The following is a 27,149-nucleotide window of genomic DNA, read 5'->3' as shown; positions in this document are numbered from 1 at the left end:
CTTAGATGCATCATTGAAAGGTCCCCAAATTTCAAGTCACAGAAAAGGAAACGAGCACTCATGAGATGTCTGAAAACTGGCTGCTGCCTTAACACCTATGAATAGTATAAGATGCTGGGCTTGTGGCATCACAGGTGCAGAAAACAAGCTTTCCTATCTTCACCCCATCTTACCCTTCCTCACCTGGCCCCTGACTCCTGGATAACACTGACTGCTGCTTTAAGAGAACTGATTTACTTGCTGTTGATAAAACTCCGTAAAAACTCCACGTTCATGCCTGTATTCCCAGTTCTTGAGAGGCAGAGGCAGAAAGATCATGTGTTCAAGGCCAGCCTATATAGAGAGACTCTGTCTCAAAAGAAATAAACTGGGCCTGGTACTGCCTGCCTTTAAAACCAGGGCCCAGGAGGCAGAGGCAGAAGTAGAGGCAGATAGATCTTTGAGTTCAACGCCAGCCTGGTCTATAGAGAGTTTCAGAACTGCCCTGGATGCATAGCATAACCCTGTCTCGGGGGCCTGGGGAACTTCTCCATTTTAGTCAAGCAAGGATTCTTTTTGTCTATTCTTGGATAATTCAGACATAGGCTATTTTTAAGACTTCCTCAAGGCACCCAGGGCCATATGGTACACAGTGATGACAGCATCTCCGTGTTCTATTCCCTGGCCTGTGACCTGAAGACAAGCCTTAGGCCTTCAAACGGCACTTACCCTGGGACAGTGTTTTTGTTGAACTAGTGGGGTGAACACAGATGTGTTCCAAAGAGCAAAGCCCATGTCAGCCCACGGACAGTGTCGCGTGCCTTAGCATTCCCATAGGCCTGGAACAGCTAGGATATTTATATTCTGGCCACGGAAACAACAGGGCCCCATTCTAGAAACTGAGCCCTGTCATATCCTGTATTTTCAGAACAATAAGGACGGTTAGAAAGGAAATCTAAATAAAATTCTGACACCGATATAGGGCAAAAGCAAGCCTGAAGTGATACATCAGAGGCAAAAGTGGTTGATTGTTATCTTGTTCCGAAATTTTTTCATGGCTTCAGACATGTGTTCATGTGCTCCCTCTGTCACATATATAAAATGTATAATTAATATACATGGTATTAAATATATAATATATTTAATACATAATATATACCATTTAAATTTGGGTATGGCAACACATGCCTGTAATCCCAGCACTCAACAGGCCGAGACAGAGGGATTGCCATGAGTTCAAGCCAACCACAGCTATATGGTGAGACCTTGTTTTAAGGAGCCAAAATATTTTAAATTCTTTTCAAAATAAAATTTCTGTTTTACAACTGTAAAAAACAAATATAGCATTGTATTTTAGAATTATTTCCTTAATTACCTTAAAAGTTCATTTTTACTACTGTTCCTAAAAGACATTTAAAGCTTTTTTTTTAGTAGGTCTGGAAAAATAGGCCCCCCTCATCTACAGAGGGTATGTTCCAAGAACCCCGATCCCAGTGAATGCTAGAAACCACGGGTGATACCAAACCCTAGAGATGCTGTTTTCCCTCATGTTAAAATTTAATTTACAAACTAAGTCTAGTAAGATATAGGCAGTAACTTTTACAATTACAACAATATAGTGTAATAAAAGATAGATGGGCCAGGCAATGGTGGTGCGTGACTTTAATCCCAGAGTTGACAGAGTTCAAGATCAGCCTGATCTACCAGAGTAAGTTCCAGGACAGCCAGGGCTACAGGGGAAAACTGTCTCCAAAACCTATATAGATGGATGCACTGTCCCCTCCCCACCCCACCCCCTCTCTCTGCATCCTGTGGTGAAGAAAGATAACAGTTAAAGGAAAGACCTTGGCTTTTCTTAGACATACTGCAGTATGGAACACCGAAAAAAGTGGGGGAAGGGATACTTCAGGTCTCAAGCAGCAATACTGAGCAGTGCGACTTCCTCATGCTGGTCACAGCGGCACATCTGCTGTAGATGGCTTATGTCTGGAATGCCCCACTTAATATGATGGGGCTACAGCTGGTCATAGGTAGCTAAAGTCAGAAAAGGCAGAACTTCTCAGAAGGCTGAGGTAGGAAGGCCAAGCTTGAGACCAGCCTGGCCTGCACACGGTGAGACCCTGGCACAACAGAGAAAGCGTAGCTGGGATTGCTAGGGGTGCCGCATCTGCACTGCAGGTGCGTGCTTAGCATTAATGTGTTGGAGGGGCAAGGTAGGGTGAGGTCTGCTCAGGGCAGACATGCTGGATTGCTGTGGCACTGTAGTGTATTGGTGACTCGTGGACCAAAAGCAAAGGACTCCCAAACTTAGGGACAGTCGTTCTGGCCCAGAATGTGCACAATCTGCTGAAGTCTGAAGTACATTCTCTCCCTGCTTCTTCCTCCCTCCTCCCCTCCTCCCCTTCTTCCCTCCTTCCCTCCTTCCCTCCTTCCCTCCTCCCCTCCTCCCCTCCTCCCCTCCTCCCCTCTTTCCTCCTCCCCTCCTCCCCTCCTCCCCTCCTCCCCTGTTAGGAGCAGGTGTGGCGGCAGTCCTAAAGGCGCCAGGGACTGTAGCTAAGTCGTATGACTTGCACCTGACTTCCTCATATAAGCCACAAACATCTTGAGTGCTGCGCAGGTGTACCAGGATACAGGTGAATCCAATTTGATGGAGATATGCCCCTGCTGCCCTGATTAGCTGAAGCTGCGTGCCTGGTGAGGTGGCGTGGCCTGCTGTGCGTGGATGGGAACTGAGAGTATAAAAGAGTGAGAGGCCCGGGTTAGAGAGAGGATTATTATTCGAGAGAGGATTGTTATTATTGGGAGATATAAACGAGGGAGAGATATAAGCAGGGGAGATATAAACAAGGGAGATATATAGAGAAAGAAGAAATAGGACTGAATAAACGTGTGCAGAAGGATCCTGCTGTGGCGTCGTTCTTGCTGGCGAGTTGGGGGTGCGCTCGACAGTTGGTGCCGAAACCCGGGACAAGAAACATCTTCAGGCAAGAGCGAAGACCCCCTGCTACAGGGAGGATTCAGAACTGCATCACGGGGAAGAAGTGGTTAATAAAAGTTCCTGTAAAACAGACTGTTGAGAAGGATCTGGCGTGGATTCAGAACTCTTCAGCTGGGGAACGGTACTGATGAAGAGAAAGAAGAAAGATGAAGACTGAATAAACTGCTGTTAGAAGGACTGGTGGTCGCGTCGTTCTTGCTGGTCGAGAGCAGGCGCGACAATTGGTGGCCCGTACGGGGAACCGACTCCCCCATCGAGTTCAGAACTTTCAGCAGTCAGTGGTTGCTGGCAGGGTAAGTTCACGGTGAGTGAAACTTGCAACCCCAGGAGTTTGGGAAGGACCTCGGATAAAATAGAGGCGAATATAAAGTTGCCAGGAAGTAGGCTTTGGGACAAGTTAAGGTTCCTGGTTTTGGGATAAGTTAAGGTTCCTGGTTTGGGGACAAGTTAAGGAACTATGATAACCTCAGTGTAGTGATCAATAGATCCTCGCTGTGTAGTTATGCTTTTTTCTCCCATTGACCCTTTGTGGGTAGGTCTGATAGTTTTGGTCTTGTTTGTTCTGATATATGGACTCTGTTACTGTTTGAAACTGTGTGTAGAGGCAGTCAAGACAGGTCAGAAAATCCTTACAGAGCAACAAGAAAGTATGTCGGAAGAGGAAAAGGGCTTAAAAAGAAAAAGGAAAAAGAAAGGAGACACAGTGTTATCAGGTGGTCAGGAAGGACGAAATAAAAGAGCTGAGGTGGAGGAGGAAGGCGAATTAGCTTTTGCGCCGCCTCCCTATGCCTCCTCAGCAGCCACCTGTAGGTGGACCTTCTGTCCGGATATTTGGAGAAGATCGACCAGATCTGGTGTTGACTTGGGCGAGAAGGTCTGTTTGTGTTTCCACAGGACCAGACGGAACCTCTTTGGGTGCTGGAGAGATTGGTGAGACGCTGCAAGAATGAGGCTCGTGATCCAGTTGCCCCTGTGGATGTGGTGGATGATCCCACAAGCACAAAGGATGGAGCCAAGATGAGAGATCCTTTCGGTATTCCAGAAGCCGATACCAGCTCGACATGACATTCAAATTTTTCCACGCTTTTTGATCCCTGAATTCCTCTCTGGCTATCTATCCCTTGCTTCAGAGAAGATGAGTGGGGATGAGAGCCCTGGGATGTATGCTTGTTATAGTGTATGTGTGTTGTGTGTTTGGCACATGTGTTAGGTGCAGAGTGTGCGGGTCCTACACTTTCGCCATGGTAGCGTAGGCTTTTGCTGCAGTGGAGGCAGGACAATCTCCTCAGATTTGGTTTGCCGCTCTAAAAGAAATTATGCTGCGTTATGCCGTGGGGTGCGAGGCTAAGCACTGCACAGAGGATAGCTTGCTGTTGGCATCCTGTGGAAGGTATGTCTGATTGCATGAAGGTTCAGTGTCCTAGTTCCCTTCCCCCAGGAAAAACGACACGGGAGCTGGCCAAGACCTCTCTGGGTGATGAGCCTAAGGGATGGTTTTGTGTAGGGCCCCTATGCTTGCACACTGGGGATCAGACCTCTACCTTCACCCATGAGGCTTGCTTGCAGCAATTAAGATCTGGCCATAAGTTAATTAACATCCTGGCCTTTTGATGCACCTGCCGCAAGCAAAACAATCTCCCCAGGAGTGGCTTGGCATGATTGAGAGGTAGTCAGTGATAAGACTCCCTGGGCATGTCACCAACCTAAGACAGGGATCAAACCAATGCTGTTTGTCTCCCAAAGACAGGTAAGGGGCATGGTTGCGAGGGGCTATCTACAGACATTCTCTCTGCCAAAAAAGAAAAAAGGGGGAATTGTTAGGAGCAGGTGTGGCGGCAGTCCTAAAGGCGCCAGGGACTGTAGCTAAGCCGTATGACTTGCACCTGACTTCCTCATATAAGCCACAAACATCTTGAGTGCTGCGCAGGTGTACCAGGATACAGGTGAATCCAATTTGATGGAGATATGCCCCTGCTGCCCTGATTAGCTGAAGCTGCGTGCCTGGTGAGGTGGCGTGGCCTGCTGTGCGTGGATGGGAACTGAGAGTATAAAAGAGTGAGAGGCCCGGGTTAGAGAGAGGATTATTATTCGAGAGAGGATTGTTATTATTGGGAGATATAAACGAGGGAGAGATATAAGCAGGGGAGATATAAACAAGGGAGATATATAGAGAAAGAAGAAATAGGACTGAATAAACGTGTGCAGAAGGATCCTGCTGTGGCGTCGTTCTTGCTGGCGAGTTGGGGGTGCGCTCGACAGTTTTTTTTTTTTTCCTTCTTCTTATAATATAATAATGTCAGTGCCATCTTATAATGGCAAATGTGAGGGCGGCTCCTCACACTCCCCTCCTCCCCTCCTCCCCTCCTCTCCCTCTCTCGTTCCCCACTCCCTTCTTCTCCCCTCCCCCATTACTCTCTCCCCCAGATGTACCTGTTTATCTTTCCATGAAGAAATAAATCTTAACTATTTAATAGCACAGGCCATGAAGAACTAAAAATTTTCAGGGTTGATCAACACTTTGACTTTATAACTGTGAATGTCGAAAATGCCACTTCACAGAAATGAGTAGTACAAACCTGCAGGAGTCTGCATGGGGCCATTTCAGAAATTATAGGACATTCTTTTCCAATCCCAAGTCAAAATGCATGAAATAATCTGTTATGAAATAAAAGTCAGTTAGTCTGTGATTTTAAACATCAAACTTTCTAATACCGGATAATGTAAAGATATAATGTGATACTGTATGCTGATGAACGACAATAGGGAAATAGAAGAGTGTTTCCCCTATTTAAACCAACATTTCTGTTAGAGCAGAAGGTTTTGAATATGCATGGTTTGTTGGTTTTTATGTTTTGTTTTGTTTTGTTTTGTTTTGTTTTGTTTTGTTTTGTTTTGTATTTCAAGACAGGGTTTCTCTGTGAAGCCCTGGCTGTCCTGGAATTCACTCTGTAGATCAGGCTATCCTCGAACTCAAAGATCCCCCTGCCTCTGCCCCCTGAGTGCTGGGATTATAAGTGACTGCCTGGAATGATTTTACTGATTTTAATTATGTGTTTGTCTCTGTATGTTCAGGTGCTTGAAGAGGCCGAACATGTCAAATGTCCCTGGAGACGGAGTACAAGCAGCTGTGAGCCCCATGATGTGGGTGCTAAGGAGCCAACCCAGAGACTTTAGAAGAGCAGTGTGGTGGTTTTGAATATGCTTGGTCCAGGGAGTGGTATGATTAGGGGGTGTGACCTTGTTGGAGGAAGTGTGTCACTGTGGGGGTGAGCAACGAGATCCTCCTCCTAACCACCAGTCTTCTAGTGGCCTTCAGATCAAGATGTAGAACTCTCAGCTTCTCCTGCGCCAAGCCTGTCTGGATGCTGCCATGCTCCAGCCTTGATGATAATGGACTGAACCTCTGAACCTGTAAACCAGTTCCAATTAGATGTTGTCCTTATGAGAGTTGCCTTGGTCATGGTGTCTGCTCACAGCCATGGAAACCCTCACTAAGACAATCGGTATGTGCTCAACCCCCGAGCCATCTCCCTAGCCCATATTTTGTCTTTTTTTTAATTCTCCAAGGTGTTTCAGACAGCAGTTCACTGGCACTGTGTGTCAGAACAGCGTGCTCAGCACATGTAGTGTGAACTAGCAGTAATGTGCTCTTTGCTGTCCTCACTGGGGGAAGCCACACAATTTGTCATCAGATAGAAAATACCTTTAGGTTGAGGCCTGTTGTGGGTTTGTGTGTCCTAATGAAGAAAGGACAAAGCTGATGTAACAGGGAGGGCAGAAAGAAGAGTCCACAGAGACTTGGGAAAATGGTTCTCTAATTTGTGTCTAGGGAACAAAGATTTATTTTTTTTTAAAGTTTATTGTCCTTGATGATGTTGTTGCTACTGCTGCTCATGAAATGTCTTGTGATATAGCTGAGACTAGCCTCAACCTCATGACAATCTTCCTGCCTCGACCTCCCAAGTTCTGGGACCGCAAGCATGTACGGCCATACAGGTCTTTCTTCCTCCCCCTTTTCTTTCTTTCTTCTTTTATAAATATTCTCAAATGTTACCCGCAAGTCCTAGATCAGACATTAGGTATCCAACCCTAAACAGGAAACTTATGCTTTAAAAAACCATTTTTTTTAAAATCCTTGCAGCTAGAGAGATGGCTCAGGAGTTAAGAACATTTATGGCTTTTTAGAGGACTCAAGTTCAATTCCCAGGATTTACATAGTGGTTCACAACTGTCTATAATTCCAATCCCAAGGGATCCAATGCCCTCTTCTGACCTCCTTGGGTACCAGGCATGTCCATGAGCACAGACACCCATACACATAAAATAAAGTTTAAGAAAATTTTTTTTCATTTTTGTTCTTTTGAGACAGACTCTCTCTATAGAACCTTGACTGTCTGGGAACTCAATATGTAGACCAGGCTGGCCTGGAACTCAAAAAGATCTGACTGTCTTTGCCTCCTAAGTGCTGGAAGTGTGCCACCACCACCACCCCCATGTTAAAAAAAAAAAACTTCTTAATAAATTAATAAGTCCTCATCATCTAGAACAGCAGAAAGCTGTAAAAATCCAGATATGGCAGCACATGATTGTGAGTTTGGGGTTAGCCTGGGCTACATAGTGAGATTGTGTCAAATACGCAAAAATAAATTAATAACAAAGACAATAGTAATAAGCAATTGTTAGATTTCTGAGGCAGGATAAAAAGACAGAAGTTTGACCTTCAACAGACAGGACTCTATTAGTACACACAGCAAGGGGCAGTTTCCATGGGAAATTGTGAGGCCTGTGGGGGCACAGGGGCAGGAGGGGAACTAGCTGTGTCCTTTTATGGGAGTGGAATAAGGGGCTTGGAAGTGAGGAAATTATTGCAGCCCTAGTCCACATTTCTCTCCTGCAGTCCCTCCTTCCTGAGATTGTTTGCCCAAGCCAGACAGACTACGTCAAGAGACTGGCTGGCTGTCTCTACAGACATTCTTTCTGTTCTGAGCAAGTCACCTGTAATGTCACAGGAATGTCAGCGAAGCACTCTATCAGTCTCGACAAGTGAAATGAGTGATACTTAGGAGAAACATCAGATGCTAAAACATGAGCTATCCTAGCCTTTCCCTGGACACGTTCTCTGTGTCTTGCAAGCAGAGATCTCTGGTCTTTTAAACAGCGACATCCAAATATGTAGGATGTGAGCAATTCTTCACAACAGAGAGAAAGCCTTCTACATTAGCTCCTGCACTGGCTTGCTCTCTCTCTCTCCATCCCTCCCTCCTTCCCCCCTCCGTGTGGTGTGTGTGTGTGTGTGTGTGTGAGAGAGAGAGAGAGAGAGAGAGAGAGAGAGAGAGAGAGAGAGAGAGAAAGAGAGCAACTTGAAGGAGAAAGGGTTTATTGCAGCTCACAGTACATTATTAGCCCACAATGGCAGGGGAATAAAAGAATCAGGAGCTTGAAGCAGCTGGTCAGATCATGTTCACAATCAGGAAACAGAGAGATGGACACACTCAGCTCGTTCGCTCGCTCTCCTTTATGCAGTCAGGGTCCCCTGCCCAGGGAATGGTCTCTCTCACGATTAGGATGGATCTTCTCACATCAATTAATACAATCAAGATAATCCCCCCGGGGCATGCTCAGAGGCCCACATCCCAGATGGTTGGAGGTCCTGTCGAATTGCCTAATAACACCAAGTATCCCAGGTAGGAACTGAGTATCTACGTCTCTGGCAGACCAGGTTAAGGATCTGGAGATTCGGAACTTCATTCTGAAGATAGTGGGAAGCTATTGAAGATGCATCTGAAGAAGTGACTTGGTCTCAATAGAGAATGGACTGGGGAGAGGAGGAGGAAGCAGGAAGACCTATTAGCAGCATTTCAAGCCAATGATGGTGGTATTATGGATTTAAAGGGCGATGTCAGAGAAGTTGTCATGATTGATTTAACAGGTGGGATGAGGCTAGAAATGTCTCATGATTCATGGGATTCTGGCTTGGGCTGGTTGAAAACAGTAGAATGATTAACATAGCTATAAAGTCCTGGGGGAGGGGCAGAATGGGAGGCGGTAAACAAGGGAGGTCAAGTCCAGAAGGTGTGAGGACGAATCTCCATTGTCCACATCACTGGATTCAGAATCAGCGTGGTAGCCTGTGCTGGAGAAGCTGAACTGTGCTGGAGAAGCTGTGCAGGAGAAGCTGAACTGTGCTGGAGAAGCTGTGCAGGAGAAGCTGAACTTCTGGAGAAGCTGTGCAGGAGAAGCTGAACTGTGCTGGAGAAGCTGTGCAGGAGAAGCTGAACTGTGCTGGAGAAGCTTGCAGGAGAAGCTGAACTGTGCTGGAGAAGCTGAGGCCTCTTAGAAAGACAGGGAAAAGAGTGGGGGTGAGGAAGGACAGGAGCTCCACTCAGGAGTCGGCTGAAGCCTCTCGCCCACAGAGGAGTGAAGATTCAGTGAGTAACCACTTCAGGCCTTTCTCTCTTCCTTGTTAGGAACCCTCAGTGTGCTAGGAATCTCACCAGAAAGCCCATTTGCAGGGAAAGGACACTACTCCTTGGGCAACCCTATTGGATCAGGTTTTACCTTATCAGATTGTAATCCTAACCAGGGTACCTTGAGGCATGACCTATAACCTCACTTAACAAGGAGAGAACAAAGCGGGTGGAGGGGGATCCTTAGCAATCTTTTAGGATGTAACCTGAGAGCCACCAAAATGGGCTGTCCTATGAGTCCCTTGAGAAGCCCATACACACAGTTTGTCTTGCTTTCTGGTCACCTCTCTCCTTAACCATCACACTTAAGCTCTGCTAAAATATCTTCAACGAAATCTCCAAATCTGCTTCACACTGACTACACATGAAACTCTCTTTAGCTCTGAAGCTATGCATCCTAGTTTGGCCTGAGTCATGGTCCCTAAATTGCTAAGGGAACACCTAAGGCTGCTAAGAGGGTGGAGTTGGTGGAGTTAACACCTCACTCTAAACCTTAGAGTGGGGTCCCTTGGGCTTGGATTCCAAACTGAACGAGAAGGGAGAAAGGATGAAGGATGGGTCCGAGGAGACGGCTCACGGGGGGAGATTTTGCTGCATGAGCCTGAGAACCTGAGACTGAGTCCCCAGCATCCTTGTAAAAGCTGCATGCGATGCCTGTGGCTGCAGCCCTGTGCTGGAGTTCAGGGCATCCACAGTGAGAGCGTGTGGGCTCATTGGCCAGCTAGCCTCACTGAGATGACAAGCTTCAGTTCGGTGAGATACCTGTCCTAAAATTGAAGAGAGGGCTGGAGAGATGGCTCAGCAGTGAAGAACTAACTCATGCTCCTCTTCTCAGAGGTCCCAAGTTCAAGCCCTAGCACCCACATCACAGAGCTCACGACCACCTGTGACTCCAGCTCCAGGGGCATCCAAGGCCTCTGGCTTCCAAGGGCCCCTGCACTCACACTTACACACAATTCAAAAGCAAAAATAGGGAGCTTGAGAAATAGCTGAGCAGTAAAAAGCACTTGCTCTTGTAGAACACCTGGGTTCAGTTCCCAGCACACACGTGCTAGTTCACATCACCCAGAATCCCAGTGCCAGCGTATATGATCCCCTCTTCTGGCCTCCACAGGCACTAGGCACTCATATGGTACACATTCATACAGTTAGGCAAAATGCTCGCACACATAAAATAAATAAATATACAAAGTTAAGATGTAATAAATTAATTAAATAAATAATACAAAAATAAAGCTTTAAAAAAATAAAATAAAATTGAGGCCAGGCAGTGGTGGCACACACCTTTAATCCCAGCATTTGGGAGGCAGAGGCAGGCGGATTTCTGAGTTCGAGGCCACCCTGGTCTACAGAGTGAGTTCCAGGACAGCCAGGGCTACACAGAGAAACCCTGTCTTGAAAAACTGAAAGAAAGAAAGAAAGAAAGAAAGAAAGAAAGAAAGAAAGAAAGAAAGAAAGAAAGAAAGAAAGAAAGAAAGAAAGGAAGGAAGGAAGGAAGGAAGGAAGGAAGGAAGGAAGGAAGGAAGGAAGATACAGAATCAGCAAGCTCCAGGTTCAGTGAGAGACACTGTCTTTGCCTGGCCTCAAACTCAGAAATCCACCTGCCTCTGCCTCCCAAGTGCTGGGATTGAAGACGTCTGCCACCACTGCCTGGCGGAGAGACACTGTCTTAAGAAAATAAAGCGTTAGGGCTGGAGAGATGGCTCAGAGATTAAGAGCATTGGCTGCTCTTGCAGAGATCCTGAGTTCAATTCCTAGCAACCACATGGTAGCTCACAACCATCTATTATGAGATCTGGTGCCCTCTTCTGGCCTGCAGGCATAGATGCAGGCAGAATGCTGTATACATAATAAAATCTTTTTTTTTTTAAATGTTGAGTGAAAGAGGAAGTCAGTGCTGACCTCTGACCTCTATCATCACAGACATGGGTGAGTGCACACACACACACATACACACATATATATGTATATATATATGTATGTATATACATGTATGTGTATATATATATGTATGTATGTATGTATATGTATATGTATATGTATGTGTGTATATATATATATATATATATATATATATATGTACCAAACATGCACACTCAAAAGGAAGAAGGAGAAAGCAGAACCAGGAAGATAGCACAAATAGTTAAAAACACCTCTTGTGCAATCGTGGATACCCTGAACGCATGTGAGATGTGACAGGTGTGTGTAATTCCAACCTTCCAACAGCATGGGATGGGAGAACACCCCAGAAGCTCAGGGGCCAGCTAGACTGGAGTATTACAGCCACAAGCAACAAGCAAGACCCCGCTGCAAAAACACAGTGGAAGGCAAAGAATTTTTCCCAAAGTTGTCTTCTTTTAACCTCCATACATGTACCATTGTTGTTGGCAGTCTCGCACACGAACATGCATGTAAGCCCCTTGAGGCACACAAGTGGGCACACACACACACACACACACACACACACACACACACGTCCCTGAGGACCTCCAACAGCCAGGCTCTGCCCACTGAACACTTAAGAGTGGGACCCAGCCCTTCTTTCCTGGATTTTTCCCTTCCAATAAATCTCTTGTATGAGATTTGTTGTGTGGTGAGACTTTGTGGTATTCCTTGGCTCCCAACTATCAGGATACCTTTCCCTTCAGACCTGTACTGGGGAAACCTTCCCGTCGATGCTGTATCGCTTCGGTTGCGGAAGCCTTTCCCTTAGGGCTGTAACACTTACACTGTCCACACACACATGTGTGTACACATACACATAGATATACACACATGTGCTCATCATACACACACAAAAAAATAAATTTTAAAAGAGAAAGACACATGAGAATCATCATGCGATTCTCCGTTTTGTTTTGTTTTTACTACAGATGCAATGTGACACCTTTGTACCACGACGGACTGTGTTATGAATTGGAAATAAGCTGTTTCTTCTAAGTTGCTTATTGCCAGGCATTTGATCATAGCAGTGAGAAACCATGTCCTCTGGGAGAACCTATGCTGTCCTAGGATGGTGCTGCATCGTCGCTGAGCCTTCACTGGTAGGTGAAAGAAAATGGAAATATCAGTGATGTGCCTTTAGTTTTTTGTTTTCTTTCTTTTTTTTTTTGTTTTTTGTTTTGTTTTTGTTTTTTCGAGACAGGGTTTCTCTGTATATCCCCGGCTGTCCTGGAACTCACTTTGTAGACCAGGCTGGCCTTGAACTCAGAAATCTGCCTGCCTTTACCTCCCCAAGTGCTGGGATTAAAGACACGCGCCACCACCGCCCAGCTTCTTCTCTTTTTTTTTTTTTTTTAAGATTTATTTATTTTATGTATGTGAGTACACTGTAGCTGTACAGATGGTTGTGAGCCTTCATGTGGTTGTTGGGAATATTGAATTTTAGGACCTCTGCTCGCTCTGTCCCTGCTAGCTCCAGCCCAAAGATTTATTTATTATTATTCATAAGTACACTGTAGCTGACTTCAGAAGAGGGTCAGATCTTATTACAGGGGTTGTTAGCCACCATGTGGTTGCTGGGATTTGAACTCAGGATCCTTGGAAGAGTAGTCAGTGCTCTTGACCACTGAACCATCTCTCCAGCACCCCCCCCCGCCTCCGCCTTAATTTCTTTTTAATGAGCTTAAACAAATTAATTTTGTTACTTGTATAGTCCACACACTGTAAAGGGATCCCTTCAGCAAACAGTTAATTTTGAGCCGAGGCAAGAACTTATCCTCCAACACTCATTAAAACTGCAGCCACCCACGCTTGCTTCTCAGGCCTGTTCTCGCTTTTCCTGCAGGTTCCACATCCGCAGGTCTTTTAGACTCTGCAGCTAAGACCTCCACTTCTCCTCCATCCCGGTCACTACTAGTCCTGGACCTTGGTACCGTTTGATGTCCTGCCAGCACTACAGGAACAGACCCTAGACCCAAATGCTCATTGGGTGGTACTTGAGAACAGTGGGAGGGGAGTGTCCTGTGTGAGTGCTTAGTGCTAAGTACCCAGAGCTTTTTTATTTCGTAAGTGTATGGATCACAGGAATTTCTGAACCTGGAGGGATCAGTCCTGGTGAGCGCTGATGGAACAGCCAGTCCTGTAGGGAGAACCATCTTACAATGTGGCTCAGAGATACTGGGCATAGCAGGGGTGTAGTGACTTGTGTTCTCATGCTAATTATGTTGCAAGAAACCTGTTTGCAGTGTCCCGCAGGTAGGACTAAAGGAAGCCTGTCCACTACACAGGTTGGGGCGTGACAGCAAAGCCAACTTGCCTATCAAGCCTGCTACTTGGTCACCAGATTCCCTCCGCTCCATCTTCAGGTCAGTAGAATGAAAGATGTTTGTCTCTAAGATCCCAAAGTATCTGAGGTCCCAGACAACATACTGTAGTAACTAAACATGGGGAAGGGATGGGTCTAACCTAGTCAACACCAATCAAGAAATGTGGACGTTATAATCCTTACGTCAAAATCTACAGAAGCCAGGGTTTCAAGGTCAAGTTCCCACTGTGAGCTGGGCAATAAAAAGGAAAAGCAGCTCTGACTCACTTCCTGGTTCTGTCAGACTCCTTATATACCACACAAGCGTTTTCTTTTTAAAGGCACGCACAGTTAAAAACACAGGTTACTAAAGATGGAGAGGTTTATGAAAACCCCTTGGCAACCCGACACTGTTGCTATGCTGACGAGTGACATACGCATACATGTTGTCATGATGACAGTCACAGCAGTGTTGCCAGGTTTAAAGCAGGAGCCTTCCCGGGATGACGAGCTGACATCAAGATGACTGCAACGAATGAACAGAAAGGCCAACATGAGCTGGAGCTGCTGTGTGCAGTCTTCACACGTGGTGATAATTTAGCATCTCTTGAACTGTTTTCAAGTGAGGGGCTAATGCACCCCCATTATGACGCCACAGCCTGGAAGGAAAAGTCAGCTAATCCCCCACCCTCCCTTGAAGATGCTGCTTGACGTTCTCCAGTGGTGTATGATGGTCCCTGATTCTTTTCTATGGCTCATTCAAAATCTCTGGGCTGGGCCCATGAGATAGCTCAGTGGGTAAAGGCACTCGCCACAGAGCCTGAAGACCTGAGTTCAATCCCTGAGGCCCACAGTGTAGGAGAGAGCTAACTCTGCATGAGGCCCTGGCTTTAATTCTGATTCAATTCGGCGAGTATCCACCACTAAGGGTGGATATCACCTAGCTATTTTTCCTTGGCTTTGCTTCCTGCATCTCTCCCCCTCCTAATCACCTATTAACTCGAACCTCCACCCTGCGCCTGTTCCTTCTGACTCAGCCCTTTAACAGTCCTACATCACACCATTATTTGAAGTTACCTTAGCTCTTCCTTCAAAGCCCCCCCCACCCCCGTGCACTAGAGGAAGTGGAACGAACCCCATAGAAACTGGGTGTGCTTCTTAATCTGCATTCAAACCCAGAACCAAGTTTTATTTGTTTATTTATTTAGAGGGTTTTTTTTCCCCCTTGACAGACTCTTACTAAGTTTCCCAAGCTGGTCTGGAATTCACAAGTCTCCTGTCTCAACATGCATACATTCAGGCAAAACACATATTAAATAAAAATAAATATTTTCTTTTCTTAAAGAACAGAGAATTTAAAAAGGGAAAAAAGAAGAGAATGGGTCAAGTTAAGTTAGGAAGATATGCATGCTTTGGAAAAGTATAACTGAAAACTAAGCCTTTGGGAGCTATGCAGACAGTGAAGTTACAAGCTAGGCAACTGGGATACCCCAGTTGTCTTTTCCATTCCCCTCGTATAGTTCAGCTTGGCCTCATAGTCACTGTGTAGAGAACAACTCTGAACCCTTAGTCATCCTATAACTACCTCCCAAGAACTAGGATTATAGGGGTACAGCATATGCTACCTTTAATAGAAGAAGCACAAGAGTAGTAAAAATTGGGCCCATTTTACAGAGAAGAAGGTGGAGGGGCACTGTACATGGTGGGAAGCGATGTCAGACCTTCTATGAAGATGTTTGGTGCTGTTCCTATGTTCATTTAACAGATGTGGCAGGAGCCGGAGGCACCACCATAGAGACTTAACGATATCTGTGATTGGGTTTCTGCCCCGAGTGATCATCAGAAGAACCACAGTCACAAGGCACATATGGGTCAGAGTGAGACCACATCAGGCTGGAGTCACAGTGTGGCTCTGCAGGGACAGGGACAGGTAGGTCCCAGGGACACAGTCAGACCCCTTTTTCTCCTCTGTTAGTTCCACTAGCAACCTTCTGAGTCAGTTTGCATAGTTCTTCATCTCACTTTATGCCCATCAAATTCAAGTTGGCCCAAGAGAAAGATGTTTTACAGCTAAGTCCCACACAGTTCAGGAGTGGGTAGTGGAACACGGAGAGTGGACACGCATGGGAAGGCGTTGTGTGGAGGCGGTGAAGGTAAGAGGGTAGAGCTTAAGAGTGTAAAATTAGGGGATACTTGAAGATCAAGAATGGAGGATAGAGAAGAGCTACCAAGGAAGTTAAGGACCAGAAACATCTATAGAAGCTGAGGAATTCAAGAGAGGAAAAAATGTTTTTAAAATCGACATGTGCAGGACTCTGTCTGGTCACCAGCACAGAAAACAGAAAGGAAGGGAAAGAGGGAAGGAGGGATGAGAAGTGAGGGAGAAACAGGACAGAAGGAAGGAAGGAAGAAGGAAGGAGGGAGGGAAGGAAGGAAGGAAGGAAGGAAGGAAGGAAGGAAGGAAGGAAGGAAGGAAGGAAGGAAGGAAGGAAGGGAGGGAGGGGGGAGGGAGGGGGAGGGGAGGGAGGGGGAGGGGAGGGAGGAAAAGGAAAAAGGAACTGGGAAGCCAGGCCAGGGAACAGGGAGACAGCTCAGCAGGTAAAGAGCTGGCCACACAAAGTAGCATGGGAACCTGGCTTCAGAATCCTAGGATGTATCTACCACTCCATTGCTGACGAGGTGATGACAGTGGATCTCAAGGGCTAGTTCCCAAGCTAGTCAAAAGGTGAACTCCAAGGTCAGTTTTGTCTCAAAACAAAGGTAAAGGACAGCTGGGCTGTGGTGGTGCATGCCTTTGATCCCAGCACTTGGGAGGCAGAGACAGGAGGATTTCTGAGTTTGAGGCCAGCGCCTGATCTACAGACTGAGTTCCAGGACAGCCAGGGCTATACAGAGAAAACCTGACTCGGAAAAAAAAAAAGGAAGAGGGCAATCGAGGAAGACAGCTGCTACTAACCTTTGACCTTTGCACACATAGCCACACACAAGTGTGCACACATGTACACCACACATGATGATAAATTATTTGTTTATTTTTAAATTAAAAAAATTTAAAGTAGGTAGTGTAAAACACTGTCTTAGTCAGGGTTTCTATTCCTGCACAAACACTGTGACCAAGAGGCAAGTTGGGGAGGAAAGAGTTTATTCAGCTACACTTTCCACATTGCTGTTGATCGCCAAAGATGCAGGACTGGAACTCAAGCAGGTCAGGAGGCAGGAGCTCATGCAGAGGCCATGGAGGGATGTTACTTACTGGCTTGCCTCCCCTGACTTGCTTAGCTTGCTTTCTTATAGAACCCAAGACTACCAGCCTAGGGATGGCACCACCCACAAGGGGCCTTACATGGAGGCATTTCCTAACCTGAAGCTCCTTTCTCTGTGATAACTCCAGGTTGTGTCAAGTTGACACAAAACTAGCCAGTACAAATACCATGGCCAAAAGCACCTCTGGGAGGAAAGACTTTATTTTATCTTACAGCTCCCAGATCACAGATCCCAACTGAGGGAAGACAAGGCAGGAGCTCCAGGCAGGCACTGGAGCAGGGACGGTGGAGAGTACCACTTCCTTGTGTTTTCATGGTGTGCTCAGCCTGCCTGGACCACCAGCATGTGAGTGGCACCACCTACAGTGGGCTGGCTACCACATCATTAGTCAAGAAAATGTGCCATGAGCCAATCTAATGGATGCAGTACCCCCAACTGAGGTTTCCTCTTCCCAAGTGACTCTGGTTTGTGTGACGGTGACCCGGCCGAGCACAGGTGGTTCACCATGTCAAATGCTATAGGGAAGTGAGGATGGAATGTAAACCGTAGATAATGCTTTATTGCATCTCAGAGTGTAATGTCAGCAACATATCACCCATACAACGCATTATGACTTGGCATTGTTTAGTGGAACCTGGAGCCTTACTCATTCTCACACCCACTTACTCACTCAGACGCTTCCAGCAGAGAGAGCACACAGTGGACTGAAAATGAGTGCACACCCTGGCTGGAAGACATAAAGACTGACACCCAGGCTCTGGCAGTTTGGGTGGGCTGACCTCAAGCGTTTCATTTTCAGAGATTGGTTGGCCCAGGATTTTAGTGTCTGATGATGTGATAGAACACTGTGACCAAAAGCAACTTCAGGAGGGAAGGGTTTCTTCGGCTTCCACTTGACAGTCCAGAAAAGTCAGGGCAGGGACTCAGGAGGGAACCAGGAGCTAAGAATTGGGGCAGAAGCATGGAGGGATACTACCTGCTGGGCTCCTCTTCAAGGCTTGCTCAGCCTGCTGTTTTCTTATCCCAACCAGGACACCAGGGGTGACCCCACCACAGTGGACTGGACACCCCCGCATCTACCATCAAAAAAGAAAATGTGCCACAGGCTTTTACCCACAGGTCATTTTGGTGGGTACATTTTCTCAGTTGAGAAATAGTCTTCCAAAATGGCTCTATTTTGTGTCAAATTGACATAAAATTACCCAGTTACCCCTTTCTTCTTGGCTGTGTTGTTTCTAACACACTAAGGTCTCCTTTCCTCCGCAATTAGCATAAACCCTGCTCTTTCCATCCCAGGTCTCCCCACCCCCCACCCCCCCTTCACAGGAGCCTCATTCTTGGTTTTGGATTTTCTTACTTCTTTCTTCCCCTACACAGCCCCCACCACCTCCTTTTTGTAGAGCAGGTCTTACTCTGTATCCAAGGCTGGCCATGAACTCATAATCTTCCTGACCTGGCTTTCAGAATGCCAGGATTAGACACACAAGCCACCATGCCAGGCAGAAATATATTCACTAGTAGAATAGCCAAGAGTATTAACTCTAGAATCAGACCACTCCAGAACTCAAATCCTGGGTCACTCTCCTTATGTGCCCTCTCTAGTTCCTCACTATATCTGACAATAGCAAGGTAACTAGAGTGTCCACTTGGAAAGATTATTGTAAATAAAATCAAATTGTACCTAGAACAGTGGTTGTCAGCTCTTAATAATTGTTAGCTATGATTATTAAATTATTTGCCAGAAAGACTTTAATTTTTCTAGAGTCTGATCTCGTAGGACGGTGAAAGGCAGCCTGGTTCCTGGTTGAGCAAAGGCTAGGAACCCCAGTGACCCTGAAGGGATGGATGGCATTTTGCCCACTCCTGGGCACCAACTCCTGTCATGTAGCTACAGCCCTCCATAGCCATCAGTCACGTAAGTGCAACACTCCAAGCCCCTCCATATGTAGAGGACGTGACCTGTGGTCTGCTAGCCTCAAGACATCTCCATTTTAATGAGGTACCTAAAGGCCTGGAGGCTTACCAATAAACTCCCCTTCCCAGACACTCCTCCCTGCAAAAGATATTTAACCTCAGGACCGTCCTGAAAAGTGGGGTACAGTTTTACTCATCCACTTGACGCCATGACAATGAATGCCTTAAAACCATGAACTGTCTCTTTTCATCGGGATCCGCCATGGGGAGCCATAGAGAAGGCCTTCGCCTATAGAGCCGCCATCTAATCTCCCGTATAAGATGAGGGCAGTGTTGTTTGTTGACCTGGAAGAGCAGCTTTTGCCTTCGAGAAAGATTTGAGGTATGACTCCTTCCCAGCTCCACCTTCAGAAACAGCCTATCTCGGTTTCAACTCTCTTCATACACTTGGCCATGGGAACCAGTTAGTGTCTCACTGTGGGTGAGGAGACACTGGCAGTGGCCCCTGGCTATACTTCTGGGATCAAGCAAACAGCAGGCCTTCTAGTACAACACTTTGAGTGGGTGGTACGGTGAGGGAGGGTTGGTTATAACGGAGGTACAAAACCTCATTAAACAGTAAGACCACAACACCACCACTCTCCACAGCCCATTGTCATTGCCAGTGAGACAGGGGCTGCTGAGGATCCCAGGTGTACATTCCTGGTCCCCAGATGGGACCCACTCTATCAGCACAGTTTCCCTTCTGACAACTCTGGTTGCTAACAGAACATTCCTGGAACTTAGGGCCCTCTTTGTCCAGCTCCAGTGTGCAGCAGGGTTTATATTCCTTCTTACGGTCTTCCAGTTTTGTCAGAAACAAAAGCAGCTTTTAAGTTCCTATCAACAAGAGACCCGTTGCTATTAACGGGAAGGATGCTTGTTATCACAGGAATTCTGTATGCTTTGACAAAGATAGGACTCCAGCTTCAGGTCCGCTGTGACAGACTGAGGCTGACACAGACCCCGGAAGCTTTCCAAGGCGCAGGTGCACAGACGAGCAGTTAGAGTGACTCCAGAATGTAAGTTCCCAACTGCCTACGGCAGCCACCACATAAGCTTTTGCTTTGTTTTGTTTTCAAGATAGGTCTCTGAAGACCAGGCTCGCCTTGAATTCTTCATCCTCCTGTCTAGAGTTCCCTAGGGCTGGAAAAACAGGAATAGAGATCAAACTTGGCATCAGCTGATCATTTTGAATGCTTCTGTATTTTGAAAGACAGTCTCTTATAACCCAGGCTGGCTTCCATAGGCAAAGCTGACCTTGACTTCCTAATCTTCCTGCCTCTACCTCCTGAATGCTAGGGTTACAAGCAAGCACCACCAAACCAGGGTTGGGTGTGGTTTTTTGTTTTTGTTTTGAGGGTTTCTTTTTAGTTGGTATTATTTTGTTGTTGTTGTTGTTGTTGTCATCTCGTCCTCATTGTTGCTGTTGCTGCTGCTGCTGTTCCTCCTCCTCCTCTTCCTCTTCTCCCTCCTCCTCCTCTTCCTCCTCCTCCTCTTCTCAAAGGTAGGGTCTCACTATGTAGCCTGGGCTCAGGTAGAACATAAAATTCTTCCTGCCTCAGCTTTTCGAGTTCTGGGATCACTAGGACCAACTCACTTTCAAATTTGTAAGATGACTAAAAAGCCTGCTTTCTAGATCACATGGGAATTCCTGTATAGCATTTGATTAAACAATTGACTCACACAGCTTAAAAGCATTCAAAGACAAAATGGGACCAGTAATTATGAAAAGAAGAAAACTTTTAGTATTGAGCCATTTACTCTAGTAGAACAGGAAGGACGGATTTACTGTAATGGAAGAGTGAATTAGGAAGCTCCCACCCTCAGCTATGCTAATCTCCACTTACCACTATGTAGCCCCCTTTCTTCAACTTAGTTTTAATCTACGTCTGTATGTCTGAGGGTATGCAGGTGCCCACAGAGGCCAGACAAGGGCATTAAATCCCCTGAGGTGCCGGAACTCCACACAGTTGTGAGCCAACTGAAATCAATGTTGGAACCAAACTGTGCTTCTCCGAAAGAAGAAAGACTCTTAGCGGCTGAGCCATCACTTCAGCCCCCATACAACCTCTTTGTCTATTTTTCCTTATTATTCATACCAAGTTGCTGAAGGGGAGATTCAGAAAGTTGACTGACCATGACCTAATCTAGAATGGTCTCTGCAGCACTCCTCTCTCCCCTGCCCCCAGCCCAGCAAATACTTTTACCTTTGAAATTCATCATATTGGACATGACCTGTGTCTAGGGCAAATACACAAAAGGAGTTAGGGTCAAAGTACTCACTAAGGGTTCTTCTTTCTTTCTTGGGGAGGGTTGGTCCTTTTTATGATTTTTTTTAAATTGTATATATGAATGTTTTGCCCACATATATGTATTCGTACCGAGTGCGTGGCTGGTGTCCGTGGAGTTCAGAAGAGGGTATCCCCTGGAACTGGATTCACAGATAATTGTGAGCTGTCATGTGCGTGCTGGGAATGGAATCCCAGAACTCTGTGAGAGCAACAGATGCTCTTCATTGCTGAGCCATCTCTCCAGCCCCCAAACTTTATCAGAGTTTTAAGATGCAAACCAAATGTGGTCCCTTTACTGTGAAACAAAACAATCCAGGTGACTGTAAAACCAAAAAAGGAACACAAGAACACCCCAGCATTTAGAACAAACATGTATTTTCCAAACCCTAACATTTATTTCTCTCTTTTCATTTGCGCCACAAACCCTTTCGACCTGCTTGCTTATAGAATGACGGTCGAAAGGGAAAACCCACTCCACTGTCCCATGAAAGAAATAAACAATTTGTCTCTAGGATCAATTGTACTGAACTTTGCTAACCCCTGGCAAATCCTCCAATTTTCACAACATGCCTACACATAAGAAAGAGAATGACCAAGCTAATCCCTCATAATACAGACAAACAGCGAATTATTCAAATGTGCTTTCAGTTTTTGTTGTTTCATTGTATTTTTGAGATGAGGTCTCATTGTGTAGCTCGGGTGCCCTGGAACTCAACCTCTAGACCCTTCTGCCATCTGTGGATGGAAAGTAGACACTCTCAGATGCGCACACAGCAGACCACTGATAAAACCTTCAGAAGCTTAGTACTTTGCTATATACTCAAAACATTCCCATTTTGGGTTATATGGAACAGGTCGGTAATGGAGGAGTATAACCCGAGACAAAGCACCAATGCATGACGGCGTCAGGGAATGGCTTCAGCCGGATGATGGAAGGAGAGCCTGAGGTATACTCCAGTGCCCACACAGGCAGTCTAAAAGTGACAGCAGTTAAAAACAAAACAAAACAAAAACAAAAACAAAAACAAAAAAAAAACCCAAGCTGGGCATGCTGTGTATTCCTTTAATCCCAGCACTCAGGAGGCAGAAGCAAACTCTGTGAGTTTGAGGTCAGCCTGATCTACAGAGTGAGTTCTGGGACATCCAGGGCTGCCTAGAGAAAGACACAGTGTCAAAAAAAAAAAAAAAAGCCACATCAATGTCAAATTAAATCAGGATATACGCCAACTACAGTTTATAGGAAACAAAAATAAATATAGAAAGAGCACCCCTCCCCCTCATGCCAAAACATTTCCTCAGACACGTGGCCATCACTGGGAATCATAGGGGCTGCGCAAATGTATAGCATTAAATAATTTAAATATACAGCCAAGGTTTCCTGGGTATGGTCCCAAAGACTTTGCAACTCTTTCTAAAGGATAATTTAGGAAGATATTGAATAAATTAGAAGTACTTTCTTAAGCATAGATAGCAGGTTTCTTACAGCCCCAAAGTCAAAATGTGACAGATCTCTATCATAACACAATTTTATAAAAACAGAATTTCATAGGACAGGTTTCCAAGGTCTAAATGTTTCCTTCATGAGTCTCTATTCCTCCACTCCTGAATTAAATAGGTTTTCTTTTTCAAGTCAAGTGCTTTCTGGCAAAGTACCTTCAGGACACACAGGCTTAATCATTCATATATTCCACAATTCAAGACTCCATTTACCAGTTTAAAAATCAGTTTAGTCTCTCTCTCTCTCCTCAGGACTCCCCCATCTTACTTACAGGGATCGTGCCAAACACTAGAGAGTCCTCTCTGAGGGAAAAAGACTCTAGAAATCCAAACCTGACCTCCTGGAAAGAGCCTTAACAGACTCCCTTCCTATTCAGACCCTTAATATTCTTATTATTTTCTAAATGCTATAGTTAAATAAAATCAAATGTAAATAATACACAGAAATTAAATAACTAATTTTAAATAAATAAAGATATGGTGTCTGGAGTTTTCAGAGGATAAAGAGGTTTGGGGTTTTTTTTGTTTGTTTGTTTTGTTTTTATTTTTTGTTTTTGATTTTGTTTGTTTTTGCTGGTAACTTCACATTACCTCTGTACCAGTCTCTACATGGAATGGGCAACACTGCCCTCTAAAGGGTCTGTGCTGCTCTGTCTTCTAGTTTACAGGGGACAGAGTAACTGGCTTTACAAGCACACAGCATAGTCTTTCTTGGGCTGCTGGGCCAGTCTTTCCTGGACTTTCTGAGAGTGACTCTGAAGGTCCTTTCTTATCTCAGGGCTTCACAACAGGGTGTGTTCTTACCACCATCTGTGTCACTGAACAAGCCAAGTCTCAGCAAGAGAAGGTGGCTAAGTCACACGACCGGTGGGGGACAGAGCCTGTGATCAGTCCAAGACTGTTTAACTCAAAGGCCGTTGCTCTCCTCTTTGTGGTCAGTTATTTAAAATTGTCAGGGACTGCATCTCACCCCTCCCCCAGCTTCTTTACAGAAGTGAAGGCGGGTGAGTATGTTGGGATTAAAGTGACTCTTCGGGTGGCTTTCCCTCTCAGGGTACCTAGAGGTGTGAATTTGAAGCCATGCTGGGAAAGTATGCAATAGTCAGATTTGGTCTATGAGTGGATAAACTGGGGTGGGAAGAGCAGAGCAAGTCAGCTCCGCGGCCCAGGTTGGGTCTACAATCCCTACAAAGACAAAAAGGATCACATACTCAGTTGGGATTACACAAGCGAAAAGTCCTTCACACACACAAGGAGCTAAGGACTGACGGAAGCCCTGCAAGAAGAGTTCCTATCATCCTTTGCACTCCACCCATGTAGCACTTCCCTGTGGATGCTACGACTCTAGAACATTCCATATAGGTAGAGGATGCTCTTAGAAAAACAACGCTGCGTCCAGATCAGTGGAGATCCTGAGGTTGTGGCCACGGCCGGCCTTGGTGCAGAGCTGGACCCGGGACTCCAGCTGCTCACTAAGTTCATCCAGGGCGCCAGTGCACGACTCCAGGCTCTCTGACAGTTTCTGAATCTTGGCCTTCAGGACGGCCTGGCTCACTTTGGTGGCCCCCTCGGCACGTCTGGGGATGAGGAAGCCACGTGAGCCGAAGAAGACGATGAAGTAGACAGAGTTGTAAAGGGCCATGGAGGCGTCCCTCCCGCTCTGCAGCAGCTGGCGGTCCCTGCGTCCCTGCCACTGACAGAAGAACTCCAGGCAGCTCAGAAGCTCGCGCATCTGGTCCTGGCAGGTGGCGGCGATCTCCTGCACCCTCCGCACCTCCCGGGAATTGCAGAAGATCAGAGAGAGGTCGGACGTGATGGTGACTGCCCCTCCGGCGGTGGCCACCCCTAAGCCCACGGCCGACGCCACGAGCGAGGCTCCCAGGGTGACCGGGCTGAGTGACAACCCCACGATGGCTGCCAGGGCACCAGCGGCGCTCAGAGAGCTGCCCGCCACGTTGGCCGCCAGGGAGCGCCTGCGTAGCCGCTCCAGCCTCCGGGCCACTTCGCGCAGGCGCAGCACTTGGCTGTGCAGCCGGCCACGGCGGTCCAGCAGCAATCCTTGGAAGCGCCGCAGCGCATCGGCGCCCTGCGGCTCCCAGGCCGCCCGCTTCTCCATGCCCTGTGAGGGACATAGACGCACAGTTAGCCCGAGTTTCCGCACCCGTTGCTGCCCTAGGCTAGAGCTGCCCGGTGCACTCTCTAGAGAGTCCTCAAATAATTAATAGACTTTATGCTGGGCGTGTTGCCTTAATGGTAGATCACTTACCTAGCGTTCAACCCTCAGACTCAATCCACAAGGCTGCCGAAATGAATACACGAATAAATAAACCACTCAGGACTGGGAACAGGGAGGTAGGTTACTACTGGGTTATGGGTCAAGTTTCCAAAGGCTCTGGAGCCTGGGACAAGTCACACAAGTTCCCAGAACCCGTTAACTGTGCGTTCCAACAGAGATTATGCTGTCTTCTGCTTTCCTTCCAGGGAACAAAATCTATGGACACCATCCACAGATTTAAATAAAGGTTTAAACGGGAAGGTGGAGACTATTAGAAAGCTGCTCCAGGTAAATGCTCTGAAAACAGAGACTTTGCTCTGTTTTCAAAATGACACTTGGGCTGAGGATGCAGCTCAGGGGTAGAGCCATTGTCTGGTGTGACACCCTATTCTATTCCCCAACTCCTGACAAACAAGGACCAATAAAAAGAAGAGAACACCTTAAAAGTAGCAAACCGTGCATGTAACGTAACAAAAACTTTTCATTATGTGGAGACTTGTGTCCTAGGGACTCAAGGTACTTGCCCCCCCCATTCTCATTATATCATTATATTCTCTCTCTCTCTCTCTCTCTCTCTCTCTCTCTCTCTCTCTCTCCTTCTCTCAATGTCCCTGTCCCTCTCTCTAATCCTAGCACTTGGGAGGCAGAGGCAGGATCATTGAGAGTTCAAGGCCAACCTGGTCTAAATACTGAGTTCTAGGCCATCCAAGGCTACATAACAAGAATTTGTCTCAAGGTAAAAAAGAAAAGGTGCTAGCTAGCAGCTCACTGGAGGCTTCCTTGGGTCCAGATGGACTGAAGCCAATAAAAGGTGACTAAGGGAGAAAGCTGAATGTACCAGGTTCATCTGTAAAAGGCCATCTGTCCTGGTAATGAGGGAGCCCCATTTTCATACACACTGTACTCTCCACCAGTCAGAACTTCTTAAAGGCACCAAATAAGTCACTGAAAGAGCATGTCGGACCTGAACGAGCAGGGCAGAAGTTATTTAATTTTTTATCTTTCTCCATTTGTTTTTGTTGTTTTTAAAGACAGGCTGTTACATAGTCCAAGTTGACCTCAAACCCCCGATTCTCCGGCCTCCACCTCCTGAGTTCTAGAATTCCAGGCTTGCATCGGCATGCACAGCCAGAACTCATTGTCCTCGGTTAAGATGAAGGCCTTTAGAGACCGGCTACCAACAGCTGATGTTTCTCAGTGCCCCCAGAAGAACACTGGTCTCCTGACTCATAGGTCCTACAGCTCCTGGTTGACCTCCATGATCTAGCTGACCAGTAAGAAGTTTTCAGGTAACAAGAAGGTTGGGAAAAAGTCACTCCAAATACATGACGCCTCGAGAGTTGACCCCGATATCACCAATCCCATTGCAGACACATCCCTCGGACTCCCCACTTACCCTTCACTCTGGCCTCCAGGAAGAAAAGTGGGAGACTGTTTCTGGACGAGCATACTTTATAGCTCCCAGGAGCCAATGACGGCTCTGGGAAAGCCTTGTCTCATTCTGAGAAGCTGCTGTTTCCTGCCCTGACCCCTGCTGCCTTCGGCCAGGATATGACATGTTGGAAAAAGAGACGCTGGCAAAGCACGTCCCGTATTTAGGAAATGAATATTGTGTGTTCGCTTTCCCCTCCAAACGCAGGAAGAGAACCACAGGCTCTTCCCCAACTTGAAACAAGTGCTGTCATCTCCCAGTGGGGATACCCTGCCTTTCCTCTCCTGAGAATAGCTACTGACGCCATCGGGGGAGGCTTTCCCACATGCCCCAGGCTGCCCAATTATAGTGTTTCTTTGAGAGGACTCCATCAGAAAATCATTTTTAAAAAGAAATAGGAGGGACCGGAAAACTTAATTATGATCGATACAGCCACTCATGGTCCTTTTCAAAGAGCTTTGTGGGGATGTAAGTAGCTGAAGCATGTGACCCATTAAGGGAGGGCAGCCAGCACCAAGGAGCGCCTAAAATTCAAGACCACGCCCACAGGAAGTGCTGCGTGCAGTTTAGGGCATCTCCAGCTGTGGAGAAGACACAGGAGGTCTCAAAAAGGGCACACTGCGGGGCCAAGTGCGTCAGAAAAATCACTGGGGTCAAGCTGCACACCGAGCTAATTATACACTTTCCATGGCAGCGGGGAGATGATGGCTTCCGGGGTTTTCATATGAAGCGAGGACTGTAGCT

At 46.5% G+C, this 27,149-nt stretch overlaps 1 protein-coding gene and 1 long non-coding RNA gene across 3 annotated transcripts; one reads left to right on the top strand and one right to left on the bottom strand.

Moving 5' to 3' along the window:
• Nucleotides 1-21,562: 21,562 nt before the first annotated feature.
• Nucleotides 21,563-26,398, bottom strand: Apold1 (apolipoprotein L domain containing 1). Its single transcript, NM_001109914.1, has 2 exons — nucleotides 26,370-26,398; nucleotides 21,563-24,817 (listed from the first exon to the last, which is right to left on the bottom strand). Exon 2 carries the CDS (start codon nucleotides 24,812-24,814, stop codon nucleotides 24,074-24,076), a length of 741 nt encoding a protein of 246 aa, NP_001103384.1. The 5' UTR covers nucleotides 24,815-24,817; nucleotides 26,370-26,398; the 3' UTR covers nucleotides 21,563-24,073.
• Nucleotides 24,754-26,501, top strand: Gm36428. 2 transcript variants are annotated; one of them, XR_003956531.1, is made up of 3 exons: nucleotides 24,754-25,261; nucleotides 26,005-26,262; nucleotides 26,344-26,501. It is a non-coding gene; the product is annotated as a predicted gene, 36428 (long non-coding RNA). The 2 variants fall into 2 exon arrangements; XR_869505.3 differs by lacking the exon at nucleotides 26,344-26,501 and having other exon boundaries at nucleotides 26,005-26,263.
• Nucleotides 26,502-27,149: the final 648 nt, after the last annotated feature.

Source organism: Mus musculus, chromosome 6 (assembly GCF_000001635.26).
Source record: "Mus musculus strain C57BL/6J chromosome 6, GRCm38.p6 C57BL/6J".
Classification (NCBI taxonomy): Eukaryota; Metazoa; Chordata; class Mammalia; order Rodentia; family Muridae; genus Mus; species Mus musculus.
The sequence above is the reverse complement of the archived record's forward strand: the minus strand, read 5'-3'. Positions and strand labels throughout refer to the sequence as shown.